The following is a 23,914-nucleotide window of genomic DNA, read 5'->3' as shown; positions in this document are numbered from 1 at the left end:
AATTTGGCTCAAGGTGGAGATTGTTAAATTGTGATCCAAATTCTACCGTATTGGACTAGACGTAGTACAATCGGTGTGGGCCTTTGCGTTGGTACCGACGCGTACGAGTACAACTCGTTTACTTGTCCTCCAAGGACTCTTATGTATTGCCCCTCATATATACTCCATGTAGCCGCACCTAAAGACGTCCTGTCGTCTCGTGCTTGTAATACTCCTCCTCATAGTGATTGCGCCTTCGTGCGTCCGTGGTTTTCTCCCGCAAGGGTTTCCACGTAAAAATCCGTGTCTCTCGTGTCTCGTTGATCTCGTTTTATCTAACACAGTCCGATCTCAGGGTTCATCCGTAACCCTGCAGGAATGCAACGACGATCGAATAAAAAAAATGAAGATCAGATGAAGAAGAAGAACATATGCATATTTGCATGTTTGCATCCATAGGATTCATGAAATATTGGTACGCGTGCGGCGTGCATTAGTGCATGCACGCGTAGTGGTACGTACTGGTTGCAGTCCATGTTGGGGGTGACGGCGAAGTTGATGGAGAGCCCGCAAGCGGCGGGGAGCGCCGCGGCACGGCTGAAGTCGACGGCAGGGAACCCGCTGGCGGCCACCTTAACGCAGTTGCAGGCGGCGACGCGGTCGGCGGTGGTGGCGGCGAGCTGGTTGAGCACCCCGAGGCTGTTGCAGCAGATGCCGTAGGGCGTCATCCCGGGGGCGCCGCTGAGGTACGGCGCGCAGGGTGCCATCAGCTGCGTCACCTGGCCGCACTGCACCACAGCCGAGGCTCCCCGCAGGGTCGCGGCGGCCAGCGCCGCCAGGAGGAGCGCGGCTAGGGTGCGGCTCGTCTGGAAGCCCATTTATTCTTGGTCCAGGGTGAACGTAAGAAGACGCGCTGGCGATCTTAGAGCTTTCTGAGGTGAGCTCGCTGTGTTTTAGTGGGTGTGTCCAGACTCGCCGCCGTTCCAACGAGTATATATAGGAGAGAGATTTACTGGGGAAGATGTGTAGCGCGTAGGGTTGTTGTGTCACGTTGCCCTTGCGCACGCGCGCGCCAGCCGCCAGGCGTTCCAGATGAGCCTTAGGGGTCGTTGGGCAGGGGAGAGTGCATGAAGGCTGAAGAAACGGACTCGTTGAAACAGACAAGACAATCGGCACGCTGGACTTGGCCAAGAGCAAGGTTTTTTTTGGATTGTGACTACCTTTGTTACATATCGTCACACGGTATTTTTGCCACACTTACCGTATTTTAGTTGTTCAAATTGTTAGCCACATTTTCGCTTTCCTAAGAAAATCTAGTCATAGATTTTGTGTCTATGACATGTGGGGTTCACTGTTCATTTTTTTTGCCTTACATGTGGCTAAAATCAACACCCACCTAACTTGATCAAACTTAGCTAAGATGAGGTGTGACAAAGTGTGGTAAGGTGTGGCTAGAAAATAAACAGCCTCCTAAAAGCTCGTTGTGTGTTAATGTTGCACTACTCGCTCGATGCAGTCGTACAAAACTCACTTGTGTTGCTGGCGGTGGCGGGCGAGCTCTCATTTGTAGAAAAAAGGGATATAGCTCCGGTTCGGTTGAGCCATTAACTCCGATTCAAAGCGGGACTAATGCTAGCCCCGGTTCGGCCCCGAACCGGGGCTAATAGTCATCCACGTGGCGGGGTTGGGGGCGAGTGGGGCAGGGGTATTAGTCCCGGTTCTTATTACGAACCGGGTCTATTGCTTTGCTGTCTTTTTTTTAGCACTATAATTATAGGGTTTAGGATTTTGCACTAAATTGGATGGGGCTATTTTGCTGCCCGTATTTTCCCATTTATTTGTATTGGACACTTTTTAATTTCTGTTTTGCACTAAATTGGATGATACATACACAACAATAAATGAACAATTATATTACACATCATCATCACAAATATATTAAACCATCACATCTATCGTGCTTTGTCGAACATATTACAAAATGTAGACACGAGTTACATGCACATATGCATCTCTTTTACACTTTAACATTTCATCTGAATTGCATCGACGGGCAATAATATTCTCCCTTCACATCTAGGACCTCTGCATCTAAGAATCCGGCAATTTCCTCTTAAATTGCTCGTATACGTTCCTGTGGTAGAAGACCGTCCCGCAACCGTTCGATCTAATTTAAAGAAGGGGTCAATATATATCAATGAAATCAAGCACAATTGACGGTAATAAAATAAAATTGTGAGTATTGTTTATCGTACTTAAAAAAATTTTATGTCCCGTTTTTTCCCGTCTCATGGGTCATCTGGCGAATGAACTCGCAAACATAGTATCCACATAAATTATTCTCATGTTCCTGCCTAGGCATTTTACGAGAACATAGTTCAATCAAAAACATAATCAAGAATGAGAATGGTATTGAAACTAGAATAAAGAGATGCGCGGATCTAGCTAGTAGTTACTTACATCCATTTGTCTAAATGTAAGCTCTGGCTTCCAAACACCCCGACACTTGGCGGTGAACCGTTACCAAGACCTGCCAAAAAATTGAAATGAATATATTAATTACTTGCTATCAGGAAATGAACGAAAAGTTGTCGATATAGTGTCATAATGATTGAAATTACCTTTATAGGCATTCGTGCATGTTCGCCCAATCAGCGAGGGATGTGCATTTCGGGTCCATGACTTATACTAGTCCCTCGTCAGGTACAATGATTAACAGAATAAAGTGGAACCCGCGGATGCACAACGAGTCAATTATATACTTAATAACATCGAGTAAGCAAAAATAGAATGTGTGTATAGTAACACTCATTTGAAGTTGTAAGGAAATGATATTTCCCTTTTGGTAGCGGAAAACCTTAACCCTTGTACCAAGTTATTCTCTGTCTCACGGGGATCCAGTGCGAGACTTTTTTTCATGAATGAAATATGGGTCAATGAACCCAGTGTCATAGATTCGTCCTCTTTTGCATTGAAGAATCTTCATTCTCCAAAATTAATATAGTGATGAGTAAGATTATACATGCAACAAACGAGCTGAGTAAGACTTAATGACATAAATTAATAATACTTACAAACAATAAGCACCGATGATAGATTTGTCGAGGGCGTCTTCTTTGTATAACTGAAATAATTCGTCGAATTCAATCATTAGCATGCCATCTCCATGCCAGTAATGCTTGTTTTTATATGCGCAGTAGATCCAGCTTTGCTGCTCAGCACATGCTCGCATATACCAGTCATGCAATCTTTTCATTTTTGTTGGTAGCTCGTTGACTAACTCAGGTTTGACGAGAGGAGACCCATACTGGTACACGCATGTTATGTCAGCTAATTCTTGCATATGGTTGAAGTACTCATCAATAGATATGCCATGAGCCTTGGTCACTTCTCTATATAGTGCAACAAACTCCGGATCGATACCAGCTGTTTCATCATTCCTCTGCTCGACCGCAGCTCCGCTCGAGCACAGCTTTGTATCAGAATACACTTTGAGCGAGTGGGGGGGGCACGATTGGTTTTTCTATTGTCCGAGCTGGGCAACTGATTTCCCACTGGACGTACTACTCTTCAACCACTGTTTTTTTGCCTCAACCGACTTGAGAATAGAGCGTTCATAGTCTGCTGGCAACGGTGGTGGGGATCTGCAAGGGTTTCCAGCATTTTCACGCACGTGGTGTGATCTTCTGGGGTGACCGGGAACTCTGGCTCTTTTGCCTTCTTCTTGTTAGCCTTCTCAGCCATCCACTGTTGATGTTGGGCGTCTGCCCTCTTAGTATTTTCCTCTCCACTAAAGTCCCAAGGTATCATCTCCATATCCTTATGAGGTACTTTTGGGAGGGGCGACAACTTACGTTTCGGTGATCGGAACCCCTTTCTGCCGCCACTATTAGCGGTGGTACGTTTCCGCTTTTTGCTCTCATCCTTAGTGGACGGAGACGGCTGACATGGCGGTGGAGACGGCTGATGCGGTGGTGGAGATGGCTGCGCTGGAGACTCGTGAGGTGGCGAAGACGACATTTGCGCTGGAGACTGGTGAGGCGGCGAAGACGACGGTTGCGCTGGAGACTGGTGAGGTGGGGGCGAAGAAGGATTGCTGCTCTGAGGAGTCGGTGGCCTTGGTGGCCAATTTGGAAGCAAGATGTGCTCCTTTGGCCATATAACAGTCTGTTTCTTGACTTCTCCAAGTTTAGTCAAATCCCTATCTTCACCTGAAGGGTAGTCCAGCTTCAGCTCCTCATAGTCTTTCATCACTTCATCCACCGCGACGACAGCGTACCCTTTTGGAACCGAAGAGCAATGCCAAGTTGGATTATGTCCAATTGGTACGGCCACACCGACTGCCACCGTCAACCTTGATACGTCCATTTTTTATCATGTTTTCATGTTGATATTTATCGCTTCTTGGGCTGTTATTTCACTTCAGGGTACAATTCTTATGCCTTTAATCTCTTATTTTGCAAGGTTTACATGAAGAGGGAGAATGCCGGCAACTGGAATTCTGGCCTGAAAGTGGAGCAAAGTTGAGATACCTATTCTTCGCAACTCCAAACGTCATAAAAATCAACGAGGATTTTTTTTCCGGATTTATCAGAAATACTGGGCCGAAGAAGTGCCAGAGGGGCGCCAGGCCGCGCCATGAGGGCTTGTGGGCAGCCTGCTGGCCCACTGTCCCCCCTCTTTGTCTATATGAAGGGTTTCGTCCAGGAAAACATGAGGGAGGAGCTTTTTCGTGGATTCGCCGCCGTCACGAGGCGGAACTTGAGCAGAACCAATCTAGAGCTCCGGCAGGACGATCCTGCCGGGGAAACTTCCCTCCCGGAGGGGGAAATCGTCGCCATCGTCATCACCAACACTCCTCTCATCGGAGGGGACTCGTCACCATCAACATCTTCATCAGCACCATCTCATCTGCAAACCCTAGTTCATCACATGTAACCAATCTCCGTCTCGCGACTCCGATTGGTACTTGTAAGGTTGCTAGTAGTGTTAATTACTCTTTGTAGTTGATGCTAGTTGGATTATTTGGTGGAAGAGTCTATGTTCAGATCCTTGATGCTACTCATTACCTCTCTGGTCATGAATATGATTATGCTTTGTGAGTAGTTACTTTGGTTCCTGAGGACATGGGATAAGTCATGCTAATAGTAGTCATGTGAATTTGGTATTCGTTCGATATTTTGATCTGTTGTATGTTGTTTTTCCTCTAGTGGTGTTATGTGAACGTCGACTACATAACACTTCACCATTATTTGGGCCTAGAGGAAGGCATTGGGAAGTAGTAAGTAGATGATGGGTTGCTAGAGTGACAGAAGCTTAAACCCTAGTTTATGCGTTGCTTCGTAAGGGGCTGATTTGGACCCACTAGTTTAATGCTATGGTTAGACTTTGTCTTAATTCTTCTTTCGTAGTTGCGGATGATTGCGAGAGGGGTTAATCATAAGTGGGATGCTTGTCCAAGTAAGAGCAGTACCCAAGCGCCGGTCCACCCACATATCAAACTATCAAAGTAACGAACGCGAATCATATGAACATGATGAAAACTAGCATGACAGAAATTCCCGTGTGTCCTCGGGAGCATTTTTCCTCCTATAAGACTTTGTCCAGGCTTGTCCCTTGCTATAAAAGGGATTGGGCCACCTTGCTACACCATTGATACTTTTGTTACTTGTTGCTTGCTACGAATCATCTCACCACACAATCACTTGCTACCGACAATTTTAGTGCCTGCAGATTTTACCTTGCTGAAAACCACTTGTCAGATCCTTCTGCTCCTCGTTGGGTTCGACACTCTTACTTATAGAAAGGACTACGATTGATCCCCTATACTTGTGGGTCATCAAGACTCTTTTCTGGCGCCATTGCCGGGGAGTGAAGCGCCTTTGGTAAGTGGAACCTGGTAAGGAAACATTCATATAGTGTGCTGAAATTTGTTGTCACTTGTCACTATGTGATGGGGTTATAGTCCTAGGATAGGGTCATAGGCCTACCCGTAGGTCGTACCCAAGGACTACCCTTCATAAGGGACAAGGCCCTTAGTCAGTTCCGACTGAACTAAGAAGTTCCCATCATCCAGTCGGTAACAAATCTTCGACCATCCAGTCGGAGTCGAGCATTCGGAGTATGTCAAACTGACCGACTGGATTCCACTCTGCGCATCGTAACCCCTCTAGGGGGAAACGGTCATACGTTTCCACACGCCTTTATTAGCATTTTAAGACGTACGTTACCTGTAACGTAGGCATTTATTCGCCACTACTCCACCCCTGTGCACTGAACCGTTGTGGAGGGCAGCGCACTCTATATAAGCCACCCTCCCCCACTGGTGCAGGTGTTGGCAATTCATTGTATTCCATATTCCACTCGACAACAAGCTCCCAGAGCACTGAGACATAGGGCTATTACCTCCACCGCGGAGGGGCCTGAACTCATACAACCTCGCCGTAGCTAAGACTCTGCCCATCCTTTCCGCACCCTACACATCTACTGTTAGGCTTATACCCACGACAGTTGGCGCCCACCGTGGGGTAGGCGTCTAAGTGACTTCCGGCGAGTTTGCGACTACTTCCTTTCGTCATGTCGTCCGGTGGAGATTCGAGCATAGGTCACTAGATCTTCTTTGGCACTCTCTCCTTCATCGTCGACGATTCGGCGTGGCTTCGGGATGCTCCTCTCGACGTCGAGGCGCTTCCCCGTCGTGGGGCTACGCACTTCTGTGCCGGCGCCCGCGGCATTCTTCTTCTCCAGCAGTTGGCTCCGGTGTCGACCTACACCGCCGTCACGCGCCGCAGCAAACGGTCTCGCCGTCCGCGGCTCCAGCGTTGGGTGCAACACGCCCAGGCGTGCCAGAACGCGTCTTCACAAGTGGTGGTTCTAGAGTCCGTTGTGGTTGCCCCGCTGTCCCAGCGCTCGAACTCGGTTCCGACTGAGTTTCCTTCCGAGTACGCGGGTCGCGGGCCCGCAGCAGAAGTACACATGGCCAACTCCCATGAAGATCCCCGTCAAGCTGGCCGGAACGAGCACGAGGTCGGCGAAACGTCCGGCGCGCGCCGTCCACCTTGCCGTTCTGCCAGTCGGCACACTCGGCGGAGCAACGTGGAGTTGTTCCGCACACCTCTCCTCAACTTGGCTGCGGCTGCAAAGATAGCCGATTCCCATAAGCCGACTGATTCAGAGGCTGGCAGGGGGATCGAGCAAATCCGCGCCCTGCTGCACACGGCGCAACAGCAAAATTCGGCTGTTTCCCAGTCGCACAACATGATCCACAATAGTTATGTTCATGCGAATACGCATCGGTCAGTTCACAGCCCTGGTTCCCATCAGCAACACAGGGGAGGCAGCCGTTCCATAAATCCCAAAGATCGTCGCCGTTCACGCACCCCTCCGCGGGGTGGGCCCTACGGGCCCTGACATCATGATGATCGGCGTTCAGTCGGTGACAGTTACGACCCAAGGCCCGACGCGAGAGGGCGTATCGCCCAGCGGAGGGTCGACAGGGGCCGAGCCCACCGCGATGGTTACGATATGGACCGTCTGAGTGGAAGCAGGACCATCGTGTCCGGCCCCGAGTGTTTCAGTCGAGCCATCCGTTCGGCTGACATCCCGCCCAACTTCCGATTGGCGACGGGAATCAGCAAGTTTACAGGAGAGTCCAAGCCAGAAACATGGCTGGATGACTACCGAGTGGCAGTCCAGATCGGAGGAGGGGACGACCATGTCGCCATGAAGCACCTCCCTCTGATGCTCGATGGCTCGGGGCGGGCGTGGCTGAACCAGTTGGCCCCCTCAAGCATCTACAATTGGGCAGATCTGGCCTGAGTGTTCATCAGGACCTTCGAAGGGACGTGCAAGCGCCCTGCGGGCCTCGTGGAGCTCCAGCATTGCGTCCAGAAGCAGAATGAGCCCCTACGTGACTTCATTCAGCGTTGGACAACTCTCTACCACACGGTGGAGAACGTCACCAAGCACCAAGCAGTCTGCGCCTTCAAGGCAGGCGTGCGGTACAGGGATCTGTACCTAAAGTTTGGCCGAACATGTGACATCTCCATGAGCAAGATGATGGAGATAGCAGCACGCTAGGCAAATGGCGAAGAAGAGGACCGCATCCGAAGCGGCAAGCACAAGACAGTCGGTGATGGAGATGGGAGTAACACTTGGAAGCAAAAGCAGAAAGCTCCATCCACTCCGCAGGCAGAAGCTGCAGCCGTGACCAATGCTAAGTTCAAGGGCAAAGGGAAGGCGCAGTTTACCCCCAAGAAGAAGCAGTTCAATAATCCCATCCTGAACCAGCCATGTCCGGTTCATACGAAGATGGACGAAGAAGGCAACCCCATATATCCAAAGCATACCACTCGACAGTGTCGCCTCCTGATCCAGGGGTTCGGCGAAGGGCAACCGAGTGAAAAGGACAACGAACAGGATGAGAAGGATAGGGAGGATCCGTTCCCCCAAGTCCATGCAACACTCATGATTTTTGCTGACGTTGAGAGCAAGAGTCGACTGAAGCTGGTGAACAGGGAGGTGAACATGGCCACCCCTACCAACCCCAAGTTCCTCAAATGGTCTCAGACTGCGATCACCTTCGACCAGTCGGATCATCCAGCACACGTACCCACCCTAGGGAGACAGGCTCTGGTCGTCGACCCGGTGGTGGAAGGAGTCCGACTGCGCAAAGTCCTCATGGATGGCGGCAGCGGCTTGAACATCATGTACGCCGACACACTCAAGGGGATGGGCATCCCGATGTCCAAACTCAGCAAGAGCAGCATGCAGTTCCATGGAGTCGTCCCTGGACGGAAGGCCAAGTCACTCGGCCAGATCGCGTTGGACGTTGTTTTCGGCTCCGACAAGAACTTCCGCAAGGAAAAGCTGACGTTCGAAGTGGTGGACTTCCAGAGCGCTTACCACGCAATTCTGGGCCGACCAGCGTATGCGCGTTTCATGGCCCGTCCATGTTACGTATACCTGAAGCTGAAGATGCCAGGCCCGAAAGGCGTGATCACCATCACGGGCAATCGACAGCGAGTCGAAGAGTGTCTGCAGCAGGGATCAAGAATCGCCGACCAGCAGATGGCCGTCCTCGAGCTCGACGAGTACAAGAAACAGTCGACCCCGCCGAGCTGATGCGCTCGAAGGAGCCAGCTTCAGAGTCTGCATTCCAGTCGGCAGGAGAGACGAAGAAGGTCAGCATCCACCCGACGGACGACACTGCTGCCCCGACGAACATCTCCACCACCCTCGATCCTAAATAGGAAGCCGAGCTCACCCAATTCCTCTGTGAGAACTGGGACATCTTCGCATGGAAACCCTCTGACATGCCAGGTGTACCCAGGGAGTTGGCTGAGCACCGACTGCATGTGGATCCCACCGCTCGGCCCGTCCGAGAGCGCCTGCGCCGGTCCGCCGCGCACAAGAGGAAGGCAATCGGGGAAGAGGTGGCCAAGCTGCTGACAGCCAACTTCATTCGCGAGGTTCACCACTCCGAGTGGCTCGCCAATGTTGTCACGGTGCCCAAGAAGGACAAGTCGCTCCGAATGTGCATCGACTTCAAGCATCTCAATAAGGTCTGCCCGAAAGACCATTTTCCGCTCCCCCGCATAGATCAAATTGTCGATTCGACTGCGGGTTGCGAGCGTTTGTCATTTCTTGATGCCTACTCGGGCTATCATCAGATCCGTCTGTATGGCCCCGATGAATTAAAAACAGCCTTCATCACCCCATTCGGGTGCTTCTGCTACATCACTATGCCGTTCGGTTTGAAGAATGCAGGAGCTACCTTTATGCGCATGATCCAAAAATGCCTCCTCGACCAGATCGGTCGGAATGTAGAGGCATATATGGATGATATCGTAGTCAAGTCACGCAAAGGTTCCGACCTGCTGACTGACTTGGCAGAAACATTCGCCAACCTTCGTAGGTACGATATCAAGCTCAACCCCGCCAAATGTTCATTCGGCGTTGCCAGCGGAAAGTTACTCGGTTTCTTCGTTTCCGAACGAGGGATCGATGTCAACCGCGAAAAGATTGAGACCATCGTCCGAATGGAGAGGCCGGTCAGAATACACGATGTTCAACGGCTCACAGGTTTCCTAGCGGCTTTGAGCAGGTTCACCAGTCGACTCGGCGAGAAGGCACTTCCTCTGTACCGACTCATGAAGAAATCAGATACTTTCGAGTGGACAGACGAAGCCCAAGTCGCATTCGACGACCTCAAAGTTCTACTTTCCACCCAGCCGGTTCTTACTGCTCCGCTCAGTAAAGAGCCCCTTCTTCTGTATATCGCGGCTACAAATCAAGTCGTCAGCACTGTTCTTACAGTCGAACGAGAAGAAGAAGGCAAAGCATACAAAGTTCAGCGGCCAGTGTACTACGTCTCCGAAGTCCTGACTCCTTCCAAGCAGAGGTATCCCCACTATCAAAAACTTATCTACGGGATTTATATGACTGCAAAGAAGGTGGCCCATTATTTCCAAGACCACTCGGTGTCTATCATTTCTGATGCTCCGTTGTCGGAAATTCTCCACAATCGGGACGCGACAGGCCGAGTGGCGAAGTGGGCAATGGAGATGCTGTACTGCGATATCAAGTTCGAGGCCAAGAAAGCTATTAAGTCTCAAGCTCTGGCTGACTTCATAGCAGAATGGGTAGAACAACAGCAACCGACCCACATCTACTCGGCCCATTGGACAATGTTCTTCGATGGGTCCAAGATGTTGAATGGCTCCGGCGCTGGCGTTGTGATCATATCGCCAAAGGGCGACAAGCTCAAGTACGTGCTACAGATACACTTTGATTCCTCCAACAACGAGGCAGTGTATGAAGCTCTCCTCTACGGATTGCGCATGGCCATCTCACTCGGCGTCCGTCGCCTGATGGTCTACGGCGATTCGGATTTTGTGGTCAATCAAGTGATGAAAGAGTGGGACGTCAGAAACCCCACCATGATCACATACTGCAATGCAGTGAGGAAGCTTGAGAAGAAGTTTGAAGGTCTAGAACTTCACCATGTTCCGAGACTGAAGAACCAAGCAGCTGATGAGTTGGCAAAACTCGGATCCACTCGGAGACCAGTCCCGAGTGACGTCTGCCTCGAGCACCTCCACCTTCCCTCAGTCAAAGAAGATCCTTTCACAGAGGAACCAGTACAACCAAAGAGTTCAACAGATCCGACTGAAGTCGATGTACCTGCTGTGGTTGTCTGGTCATGGAGATTCTTGCTGTCATCCCCGATTGGACTGTGCCGATCACTGCATATATCCTGAGGCAGGAATTACCACAAGACGAAGTCCAGGCCAGGCAGATAGTCCGCAGGTCGAAGTCATTCGCCGTCATTGATGGCCAATTGTACAAGGAAAGCGTTTCAGGCGTTCTTCAACGATGCATCTCCCCAGAGGAGGGGCAGCTAATCCTAGAAGATATTCACTCGGGGACCTGCGGTCATCACGCCTCTTCGAGAGCAATCGTCGCCAAGGCATTCAGGTATGGTTTCTTCTGGCTGCAGGCAAACGAGATGGCTAAAGATATGGTCGACCGATGTGAGGGCTGTCAGTTCTACTCCAACAAGTCCCACAAGCCGACATCTGCGTTGAAGACAATCCCTCTTGTGTGGCCGTTTGCAGTATGGGGATTAGATACAGTCGGTCCATTCAGGACAGGCCAAGGAGGATACACACATCTGTTGGTGGCAGTCGACAAGTTCACAAAATGGATTGAAGCCAAGCCCATCAAGAAGCTCGACGCCCTAACAGCCATCAAGTTTGTCAGGGACATCATCTCCAGATTCGGTGTGCCTCACAGCATAATCACGGACAACGGAACAAACTTCGACTCGGACAGATTCAAAGGTTTCTGTGCAAGCCAAGGTATCCGAGTGGATTTTGCTTCCGTAGCACATCCTCAATCCAATGGACAAGCAGAGCGGGCGAATGAACCTATTATGCAAGGTTTGAAGCCCCGACTCCTGCGAGAGGTGGGACATGCCGCTGGCGCATGGGTCACCGAGTTACCTTCAGTGCTTTGGGGTCTCCGCACAACCCCGAAAAGATCTACAGGGCGATCACCGTTCTTCCTCGTTTATGGAGCAGAAGCGGTCCTTCTGAGTGACTTGCTTCACAATGCTCCACGAGTCAAACTCTTCTCCGAAGCTGAAGCTGAACAAGCAAGGCAAGATGGAGTGGACCTTCTAGAGGAGGAGCGCGAGATGGCACTGACTCGCTCAACCATTTATCAACAAGATCTGCGGCGCTTTCATGCACGCCACGTCAGGAGTCGCACGTTCCAAGCAGGCGACCTGGTGCTCCGAGTGGATCAGCAAAGACCTCACAAGTTGGCTCCTGCTTGGGAAGGACCCTTCATCATCTCCAAGGTGCTGAACAACAGAGCATATAGACTCTACAACATCGACAGGGAGACAGATGAGCCGCGGGCATGGAACGGAGATCTCCTGAAGCGCTTCTACACGTGACCGTCGAATGAAGCAATGTAAAGAACAAGTATTGATGAAATAATATAAAGCAGAGTGAGCTTTTGCAGATTCAAAATTCGTCCGCGGTCGCAGACTCCGGTCTCAAAAAAAAAACTTAGCTGCGATCCAGAATCGCCTAAGTTCTAACTTTCTCCGACTGTGCACTTAACGTCACACTCGGGGACTTAGCTGCGATCAAGAATTGCCTAAGTATTAACTTTCTCCGAGTGTGCACTAAACGTCGCACTCGGGGACTTAGCTGCGATCAAGAATCGCCTAAGTATTAACTTTATTCGAGTGTGCACTTAACGTCACACTCGGGGACTTAGCTGCGATCAAGAATCGCCTAAGTGTTAACTTTCTTCGAGTGTGCACTTAACGTCACACTCGGGGACTTAGCTGCAATCAAGAATCGCCTAAGTATTAACTTTCTTCGAGTGTGCACTTCACGTCCAACTCGGGGACTTAGCTGCGATCAAGAATCGCTTAAGTATTAACTTTCTTCGAGTGTGCAATTCACGTCACACTCGGGGACTTAGCTGCGATCAGAAATCGCCTAAGTATTAACTTTCTCCGAGTGTACACTTAACGTCACACTTGGGGACTTAGATGCGATCAAGAATCGCCTAAGTATCAACTTTCTCCAAGTGTGCACTCGGGGGCTTAGCTGCGATCCAGAATCGCCTAAGTACATGAGTAATAGACCCTCATTGAGGCTCATGTAGATGTCAAAACAACTGACAACTACATGAGTAGCAGACCCTCATTGAGGCTCATGTGGATGTCAAAACAACTGACAACTACATGACTAACAAATCGCCCCGAGTGCGTCTTCATAGTCGCACTCGACAATCTAGCTGCGATCCCGTATCGCCCAAGTATTTTTTGACCTTCGAGTGTGTCCTTCAGATCCACTCGGAGACTCACCAGACCCTCATTGAGGCTCATGTGGATGTCAAGACCACTGACAATTACATGAGTTCTAACTCGCTCCGAGTGAGGCCTGTCCGATGCACTCGACGACTTAGCTGCGATCATGAATCACCTAAGTACTCTATTGCCTTCGAGTGTACCCTACAGATCCACTCGGAGACCCCGCAAGACCCTCACAGAGGCTCATGCAGATGTCAAGACAACTGACACTTACATGCTACGCATGTTTGCCATTGGCTTCACCAAGAAACGCCAAACAAAAACTCGACGCAAAATTGCAACACAAGAGCAAACGAGTTGATTCCGATTCAAAGTTCAAACAAAGATAGTTCACTTGGTGCGGATCAAGCTTACCCGCACCGATCCAAGAATGTGACGGCCAAGAGCAGTGGCCAAAGTTCCTTACAAATCAACACTCGGCATACCGAGGATAAAGTTTTCTTACGCGTCATCCGGATTAGCGCCAGGACTGGAGGGCTCTACGAATGTGTCCAGATCGATCCCGTCGGCGATGCGGGTGGCACTCTCAAGGAAGGTTTCCATGAAGTCTTCGAATCGAAGTTTCTTCATGTTGGCGACCTTCAATGCTTTCAGCTTCTCCTCGCGCACCTGCTTGCAATGAACTCGGACCAGGGACAGAGCAACATCTGCACCACAATGAGCCGCAGATTTCTTCCATGACTGCACTCGGTTCGGGATCTCCTCCAGTCGAGTCATCAAGTTTTCCGTCTCCTGCCGCGACTCATCTTCACGCCAAAGCTCCTTGTCGATCCGGACGACGACTTCTCTCAGTCGACCGATGAAAGGACCAACTTTGCCCACGCGGATGTGCGCTCGGAGCAGATCTCGATTGGCGTCCTCGCCGAGTGGAATGTTCTCGCGAATCGACCACTCCACGTCAGCTGCTTCAGCTTCAGCGTCAATGCAAAAATCTGCAACAACAGGACAAGCAAACAATAAGCGCCGAGTGTGACGCACATACCACAAGCACTCGGAAAAAGCAGGACTTACCAGCCAGACGCGTCATCATCTGTCGAGCCCAGTCACTGACGTATTTCACCTGCGCTATACACCGTTTGTTCAGCACGTCCATTTGTCCCATTAGATCAGTCCTTTGTTTCCCCATCTTCTCAACTTCAGCAGTCAGTACCTTGTTCTCTTCACGAGCCTGCTCCAATGACTTCTCTCGTTCTGCCAGAACGTCCTTCATACCAGCCATTGCAAGCAGCGCCGCATCCAGCTCACCAGCAAACTGAATCTTCTCAGCCCTGAGAGTCTCATATGTTGTCCCCATTTCACAAGTTTTCTGCCACCCAGCACCAAGAGACGATCAGACAATCCAACAATAAAAAGTCTAAGTTCTTCAGACCCCTGCCGACGCAAGCAGTCGACAGCGGTCTCGGGGACTACACCCAGTGGGTTCACTGAGAGTGACCCCACTGGCATGAAACTCAAGCAAGTCCGCCCTATTGAGATACATGACAACACCTACGCCTACGAGGCCAATACTACCCGACCTGAGTAAAATTACTCTCGGGGACTCTTACAGTAGGTGCACTCCGAGTGCCACAACTGTTCGCAGTCGACCATATTATTTACGGATCTGAAAAAGTCAAAGACAATATATATAAAGACAACTGTCGGTGCAAGCACCCGACAGAAGGCTCGGGAACTACACCCACTGGGTTCACTCAGAGTGAACCCATTGCAAACATCATACGGTATCCGAGAACACCAAGTGGGTTACAAGAGAAAAGTAAATACTTACTAGCCCACTTACTCGGATATCGTCCCGCAGCTCCAAGCTCCGCTGGTAGAGGGATGCGATGGAGTCGTATGCCTTCTTGGCTTCTCTCGCCATCAGCTCTGCCTGCACCATGGCCCCCTTGGCCGCTCCCACCAGATCCTCTGGGAGGCGCTGGACGTTGAACTCGACATTCGACGAGCCTGGCACCGTTGGAAGCTCCTTGGGCATCCCAAGGCCCGCTCCAGTCGGTTCATCAGCCACCAGCGCCGTTTCAGTCGGCGGCATCGCCTCAATCAGTGGCACGTTTGCGGCGAGAGCAGTAACTGGCGGAGCAGCCTCGAGAACAGGCACCGCAGCTTGCTCAGGTCTCCCCTGGTCACCCTCGTCCATGCAAATCGCCCCTGACAGACCGAACGGCGCGATATCTCAGAAAAAGAAAGAGGCAAGACTGAAGATAGAATTCGCGACGCAATAATATAAAACTCTCGAAGTCACTACAACGCACGTGACTAGGACGAGACGACGTTGTCCGTGTCCATGGGGTCATCCTCCTGGCGTGCCGGAGAGGTGGTGGAGGTAGCAACTCTGTCGAGTGAAATTCATTCGACCAATAAACAGGAGTCCAATCGGATTTCAGAGGAAATTAGAAGATCAATGCACTTACGTGGAGGTGACGGGAACAGTGACCCTCATCCGCGGCAAAGCCTTCCGAGGTTAAGATCCGCTCGGTTTGGCCGCCTTGGAAGGCTGACCCGCAGGCTCAGCAGCAACATCCCTGGCCCTCTTGGTGCTCCGAGCACTCGGGACCACGGGAGCAGTGGGCGGAGCACTTAAGGATGCTGGAGGGACCGAGAGAACTACACGTTCATGTCGGCGCTAGGTTCGATGCTCTAGCTACGGGGGTGGCGAGTCCTGCTCTTCGTCTTCCTCCTCTTCCTCACTAGTCTCTTCCTCCGTCTCCCCGCTGTCGGAGACATACTCGGCGCTCTCCATGCTGCCCTCCTCCTCCTCCTCGGCCGGGTTCCCGTTCGAGACGGGAGAAAACCAGTTGGTCCACTTCTGCATAAAATACAGTCGGCGACATCAGACATCACACAGAGATTCAAGCAAGCAATAAAACTAAGACAGTTACGTGCACTCGACAAATGGCACTCACCTGGTTCAGAGGAGGATTGTCCGCGCAGAAAGGCTTCACTCGCCGGGATCCTCTGGGGTTCTCGCAGGCGCCCGTGATCTGGAGCACCCACGACGCCACCTTCTCCTCGGTCGCGCCCACAACGATGGTCCGAGTGGAATCTTCGGGCCCCGTATAATGCCACATGGCGTGGTCGCGAGCTTGCAGGGGTTGGATGCGCCGACCGAGGAAAACCTCCAGCAAGTCTATGCCGGTGACCCCCCTTCTGACGACATCTACGAGTGCGTCGACCAGAGGCTGGATGTCGTTCTTCTCCGCCTTCGTGAGCGCAAGCTGCTTAGGCAGAGCGGGTCGATCTAAGCTGAAGGGAGGCAGCCCTATCGAGGCATTCGGGCAGGCAACATCCTGGGAGTAGAACCACGTCGACTGCCAGTTCCTGACCGACTCACTCAGCTGAAGGGCAGGATAACTACTCTGACTCTTTTTCTGGAAACCTAAGCCTCCGCAAAGCTGGAGAAGATGTGTTTTATCATCCGACTGGCTGAGTCGTTTGATAGTTTGGGATCTAGCAGAGAATATATGCTTGAACAGCCCCCAATGGGGAGGACAGCCAATGAAGCACTCGCACAGTACTATGAAAGCAGAGAGATGGGCTATAGCATTCAGGGGAAAGTGGTGAAGCTGCGCCCCGAAGTGGTTCATAATGCCTTTGAAGAAAGGATGCAGGGCAGAGAGAAACCTCGATAGACATGGCTGAGCAGCAGGACGGGCTCCCCCTCCCGTGGCGCCGGCTTGACCTCATTCTCCGCCGGCAGCCTCCACGACTTGTGCACGATCATCCCGTGCTCCACCAGCTGCAGCAGGTCCCCCTCCATCACCGTGGAGGGGAGGAAGTTGCCTTGGATCCACCCCGCCGGTAGCGGTCGCTGCCGCCGCTGAGCAGGAGCCGCCGCCTTCCCCTTCTTCTTCCTCGCCTCCATCTTGCTGGTTTGACCCTAGGTCATGGCGAAAGCTGCGGATCCGCGGAGGGGAAGGAGGAGGAAGGAGTTTAGGTGCGCTGGAGGTGGCAAGAAGGACGGAGCAAGCGAAGGCAAAAGATTCGGCGAGCGTAACGAAAAACCCTCGCCGCTCGGATTTAAATAAGGTTCCGACTGGGTCGGTGGCAGGTGGACCCGAAACCTTATCCCCCGACCAACCGCGGTGATATCAGTGGAGAGGATGAAGGCGCGAGAATCGAGGCGTCAGGCGCTACTCGAGCGCGATGGCGTCATCCCCGCTGGGCGCGCGGTAACCGAAATTTGAAGATCCCGGAAAATCCGCCGCTGTTAGTTGACTGGTCACGTGAGAAGATACCATGGAAGCACTCGGTTTCCGACAGTTTGTTTCACAAATACTACCACTCGGATCGTTGGTCAGAAAAGATAAAATGGATCGAGGCAAGCAACGCCAAAGTCACATCCGTACCAGTCGGATCCAAACTTCAAGCACCGCTTCGTCGTTCCAACCCCAATCCATTCGGGGACTAATGATGGGGTTATAGTCCTAGGGTAGGGTCATAGGCCTGCCCTGTAGGTCCTACCCAAGGACTACCCTTCATAAGGGACAAGGCCCTTAGTCAGTTCCGACTGAACTAAGAAGTTCCCATCATCCAGTCGGTAACAGATCTTCGACCATCCAGTCGGAGTCGAGCATTCGGAGTATGTCAAACTAACCGACTGGATTCCACTCTGTGCATCGTAACCCCCCTGGGGGGAAACGGTCATACGTTTCCACACGCCTTTATTAGCATTTAATACGTACGTTACCTGTAACGTAGGCATTTATTCGCCACTACTCCACCCTTGTGCACCGAACCGTTGTGGAGGGCAGCGCACTCTATATAAGCCACCCTCCCCCACTGGTGCAGGGGTTGGCAATTCATTGTATTCCATATTCCACTCGACAACAAGCTCCCAGAGCACTGAGACGTAGGGCTATTACCTCCACCGCAGAGGGGCCTGAACTCATACAACCTCGCCGTAGCTAAGACTCTGCCCATCCTTTTCTCACCCTACACATCTACTGTCAGGCTTATACCCACGACACTATGGATACTAATCCTTTGAGGGGCTTGTTCGGGGTATCTTCACCTTGAACGGAAGCACAAATAGTTGCTCCTCAACCTGCTGCACCTTTTGGAAATATTTGCTTTGAATTTCCTTCGGGTATGCTTGAGAAACTGCTGGCTAATCCTTTTACAAGAGATGGAACATCACATCCAGACTTGCATCTAATCTGTGTAGATGAAGTTTGTGGTTTATTTAAGCTTGCAGGTGTGCCTGAGGATGAGATCAAGAAGAAGGTCTTTCCTTTATCTTTGAAGGATAAGGCGTTGGCATGGTATAGGCTATGTGATGATACTGGATCATGGGACTACAATCAGTTGAAATTGGAATTTCATCAAAAGTTTTATCCTATGCATTTAGTACATCGTGATCAGAATTATATTTATAATTTTTGGCCTCGTGAAAGAGAAAGCATCGCTCAAGCTTGGGGGAGGCTTAAATCAATGTTATATTCATGCCCCAATCATGAGCTCTCGAGAGAAGTTATCATTCAGAACTTCTATGCTCGGCTTTCTCATGATGATCGCACCATGCTTGACACTTCTTGTACCGGTTCTTTTATGAAGAGAGATATTGACTTCAGATGGAATTTATTGGAGAGAATTAATCGCAAATCTGAAGATTGGGAGCTTGAAGAAGGTAAGGAGTCAGGTATGAATTTCATGTTTGATTGCGTTAAATCCTTTGTTGAGACAAATACCTTTAGTGATTTTAGCGCTAAGTATGGACTTGACTTTGAGATAGTAGCTTCATTGTGTGAATCATTTGCTGCTCATATTGATCTCCCCAAAGAGAAGTGGTTTAAATATCATCCTCCTTTAGAAGTCAATGTAGTTAAACCCACTCCACTTGAAGAGAAAGTCATTGCCTATAATGATCCTGTGGTTCCCAGTGCTTACATTGAGAAACCACCTTTCCCTTTTAGGATAAAGGATCATTCTAAAGCTTCAACTATGATACGTAGAGGCTATATTAGAACACCTACACCCCCTGAGCAAATTAGAGTTGAACCTAGCATTGCTATTATCAAAGATCTTCTGTCCGACGATGTTGAGGGACATAATATTCACTTCTGTGAAGATGCTGCTAGAATTGCTAAACCTCACGTTAGAGACAAACATAGGCCCGTTGTTGGCGTGCCTGTGGTTTCTGTTAAGATAGGAGATCATTGTTATCATGGTTTATGTGACGTGGGTGCTAGTGTTAGTGCAATACCTCAATCTTTATACGATGAAATCAAAGATGAGATTGCACCTGTTGAGATAGAACCTATAGATGTCACTATTGAGCTTGCCAATAGAGATACTATCTGCCCTGTGGGAATTGTTAGGGATGTTGAAGTCTTATGTGGTAAAACGAAGTATCCTGCTGATTTCCTCGTTCTTGCTACCGCACAAGATAGCTTTTGTCCCATCATATTTGGCAGACCCTTCCTCAATACCGTCAATGCTCATATTGACTGTGAGAAGCAAATTGTCACTGTTGGCTTTGAAGGTGTGTCAGATGAGTTCAATTTCTCCAAGTTTGGTAGACAACCTCATGAAAAGGAGTTGCCCAGTAAGGATGAAACTATTTCCTTAGCCTCTATTGCCGTGCCTCCTACTGATCCCTTAGAGCAATACTTGCTTGAGCATGAAAATGATATGCATATGGATGAAAGGGATAAGATAGATAGAGTCTTAGAACAATATCCTATCCTTAAGAATAACTTGGGGATCCACCCCCACCAAAGGGTGATCTTGTGTTCGAGCTTAAACAGTTGCCAGATACTCTTAAGTATGCTTATCTAGATGAAAAGGAGATATATCCTGTTATTATTAGTGCTAGCCTCTTAGAGCATGAAGAAAAGAAGTTGCTAAAAACTCCGAGGAAGCACCGTGCTGCTATTGGATATACTCTTGATGATCTTAAGGGCATTAGTCCCACTCTATGCCAGCACAAGATTATAACTTATCCTGACTTGAAACCAGTTGCTGATCATCAACGGAGATTAAATCCTAAGTTGAAGGAGGTAGTAAGAAAAAAAATACTAAAGCTTCTGGAAGCGGGTATTATCTATCCTGTTGCTCATAGCGATTGGGTGAGTCCGGTGCATTGCGTCCCTAAGAAGGGAGGCATTACCGTTGCCCCTAATGATAAGGATGAATTGATCCCACAGAGGATTATTACTGGCTATAGGATGGTGATCGATTTTAGGAAATTGAATAAAGCCACTAGGAAAGATCATTATCCTTTGCCTTTTATCGACCAAATGCTAGAAAGGCTGTCCAAACACACACACTTCTGCTTTCTAGACGGTTATTCTAGTTTCTTCCAAATACCAGTTGCACAATCTGATCAGGAGAAAACCACTTTCACCTGTCCTTTCGGTACCTTTGCTTATAGACGTATGCCTTTTGGCTTATATAGTGCACCCGCCACCTTTCAAAGATGTATGATGGCTATATTCTCTGACTTTTGTGAAAAGATTGTCGAGGTTTTCATGGATGACTTTTCCGTTTACGGGTCTTCTTTTGATGATTGCCTCAGCAACCTTGATCAAGTCATACAGAGATGTAAAGACACCAATCTTGTCTTGAATTGGGAGAAGTGCCACTTTATGGTTAATGAAGGTATCCTCTTAGGACATAAAATTTCTGAAAGAGGTATCGAAGTCGATAAGGCTAAGGTTGATGCAATCGAGAAAATGCCATACCCCACAGATATCAAAGGTATAAGAAGTTTCCTTGGTCATGCTGGTTTCTATAGAAGATTTCTAGGCCTCTTACCAATCTCTTACAAAAGGATATTCCTTTTGTTCTTGATGATGATTGTGAGGAAGCCTTCGTAATACTTAAGAGGGCTTTGATAACTGCACCTATTGTTCAACCACCTCATTGGAACTTATCTTTTGAGATCATGTGTGACGCTAGTGATTATGCTGTTGGTGCTGTTCTAGGGCAAAGAGTCAATAAGAAGTTGAATGTTATTCACTACGCTAGTAAAACCCAAGACAGTGCCCACAGAAACTATGCTACTACGAAGAAGGAATTTTTAGCAGTCGTGTTTGCATGTGAAAAGTTAAGGTCTTACATAGTTGATTCCAAAGTCACTATTCACACTGATCATGCTGCTATTAAGTACCTCATGGAGAAGAAAGACGCTAAACCTAGACTTATCATATGGGTTCTCTTGCTACAAGAATTTGATTTGCACGTTGTCGACAGAAAGGGTGCTGATAACCGAGTAGCAGATAACTTGTCTAGGTTGGAGAACGTTCTTGATGACCCACAACCTATTAATGATAGCTTTCCCGATGAGCAACTGATTGTCATTAATGCTTCACGTAGTGCACCGTGGTATGCTGATTATGCAAACTATATCGTTGCCAAATATATACCACCTAGTTTCCCGTACCAGCAAAAGAAGAAATTCTTCGATGACTTGAGACATTACTTTTGGGATGATCCTCACCTTTATAAGGAAGGAGTAGATGGTGTTATTAGACGTTGTGTACCTGAACATGAACAGGGATAGATCCTACAGAAGTGTCACTGCGAGGCCTACGGAGGACACCATGCGGGAGATAGAACTGCACACAAGGTATTGCAATCAGGTTTCTATTAGCCCACTCTCTTCAAGGATGCCCGTAAGTTTTTCTTGTCTTGTGACAAATGTCAAAGGATAGGTAATATTAGCAAACGTCCGGAAATGCCTATGAACTATTCACTTGTCATTGAACCATTTGATGTTTGGGGCTTTGATTATATGGGACCTTTTCCAAAATCCAATGGGTATACTCATATCCTAGTTGTTGTTGATTACGTCACTAAGTGGGTAGAAGCTATCCCCACTAGTAGTGCTGATCACAACACCTCTATCAGGATGCTGAAAGAAGTTATCTTCCCTAGATTTGGAGTCCCTAGATATCTAATGACCGACGGTGGTTCACACTTCATTCATGGTGCTTTCCGTAAAACGCTTGCTAAGTACGATGTCAACCATAGAATTGCGTCTCCCTATCACCCTCAGTCCAGTGGTCAAGTAGAGCTAAGTAATAGAGATATTAAACTGATTCTGCAAAAGACTGTCAACAGGTCTAGAAAGAATTGGTCTAAGAAGCTCGATGATGCACTATGGGCTTATAGAACTGCCTATAAGAATCCCATGGGCATGTCTCCGTACAAAATGGTGTACGGTAAATCATGTCATTTACCTCTTGAGCTAGAGCATAAAGCTTATTGGGCAATCAAAGAGCTCAACTTTGATTCCAAACTTGCCGGTGAGAAGAGGTTATTTGATATTAGCTCGCTTGATGAGTGGAGAACACAGGCATATGAGAATGCCAAGCTTTTCAAAGAGAAGGTTAAGAGGTGGCATGATAAGAGGATACAAAAGCGTGAGTTCAATATAGGTGATTATGTCTTGCTATATGACTCTCGTTTAAGATTCTTTGCAGGCAATCTTCTCTCTAAATGGGAAGGTCCCTATGTTGTTGAGGAAGTATATCGTTCCAGTGCTATCAAGATCAACAACACGGAAGGTAATTGTCCGAGAGTGGTAAATGGGCAGAGAATCAAGCATTATATCTCAGGTACTCCCATAAATGTTGAAAGCAATATTATCAATACCATAACTCCGGAAGAATACCTGAGGGATATTTATCAGCCTGTTTCAGACTCCAAAAACACAGAGGTATGTGATTCGGTAAGAAAACAGAGTCCAAACCTTTTCAAGTAGGAAATTTTCTCCGTTTTGGAATTTTTCAAAAAATACAAAAAATGGAAGTAGTCCGGAAAGTGCGCGAGGAGGCGACAAGCCTGCACGGCGCGGGCCCACCCCCTGGCCGCGCCGTGAGGGCTTGTGGCAACCTCGTGCGCCTCGCGGACTCCATTTTCGTGCAGGGTACTCCTTCTGGTCTGAAAAAAATCACTATATATACTCCTGTTTGGTCTGACCCCTGCATCATGCAGATTTCCTCTGTTTTTCGTTTCGAGCCTGTTTCTGTTGCAGATCTAGATCGCTATGACTTCCCCAAAAGCTCTGAACGACAAGATCTTCGAGAAGGTCATCAATCCCTACCTCATGAGAGTGCTGCAACACCCTCAATCTATCGAGATGCGCGAGGAGATGTTGCACATCCGTGATGTTGAGGGGCCTAAGAAGACCGAAAGCGTGGAGATGAGGCTCGAAGCAATGGAGCAACAAGTCTTCAAGTGCCAAGGGTTGGTGGAGCGTTGACTCAACGCCAACCACATGATGATCATAGAGTTCACCAGCAAGCACAGGATTGATGCCAATGACATTGGGAAGCACCTCTCCAGGCTCTATGACAGGATTGATCAACTCGAGGCCCAGATCTATGACCTGCAGAACCAAAACTGTGAGTATGAGTATAGATTTAAATCAATACGGTTGGCTGCAGATTTGAGGATTCCGGAGACTCGTTCATCTTTCCATGATGGAGCACCTATGCCTTGGAAGACGGAGGATCAAGCCCATGTTGCAACAACACCACCATCACCACCAAAGGAAGACAACTGAGCATTTGTATGGGCAATCCCCTTGGCTTG

The 23,914-nt window shown here is 49.1% G+C and overlaps 1 protein-coding gene across 1 annotated transcript; it reads right to left on the bottom strand.

Moving 5' to 3' along the window:
- Window positions 1-330: 330 nt before the first annotated feature.
- Window positions 331-857, bottom strand: LOC123439643 (non-specific lipid-transfer protein 1-like). The gene is made up of 2 exons (XM_045116331.1): window positions 502-857; window positions 331-349 (listed from the first exon to the last, which is right to left on the bottom strand). Exons 1-2 carry the CDS (start codon window positions 855-857, stop codon window positions 331-333), a joined length of 375 nt encoding a protein of 124 aa, XP_044972266.1.
- Window positions 858-23,914: the final 23,057 nt, after the last annotated feature.

This window comes from Hordeum vulgare, chromosome 3H (assembly GCF_904849725.1).
Source record: "Hordeum vulgare subsp. vulgare chromosome 3H, MorexV3_pseudomolecules_assembly, whole genome shotgun sequence".
Classification (NCBI taxonomy): Eukaryota; Viridiplantae; Streptophyta; class Magnoliopsida; order Poales; family Poaceae; genus Hordeum; species Hordeum vulgare.
The sequence above is the reverse complement of the archived record's forward strand: the minus strand, read 5'-3'. Positions and strand labels throughout refer to the sequence as shown.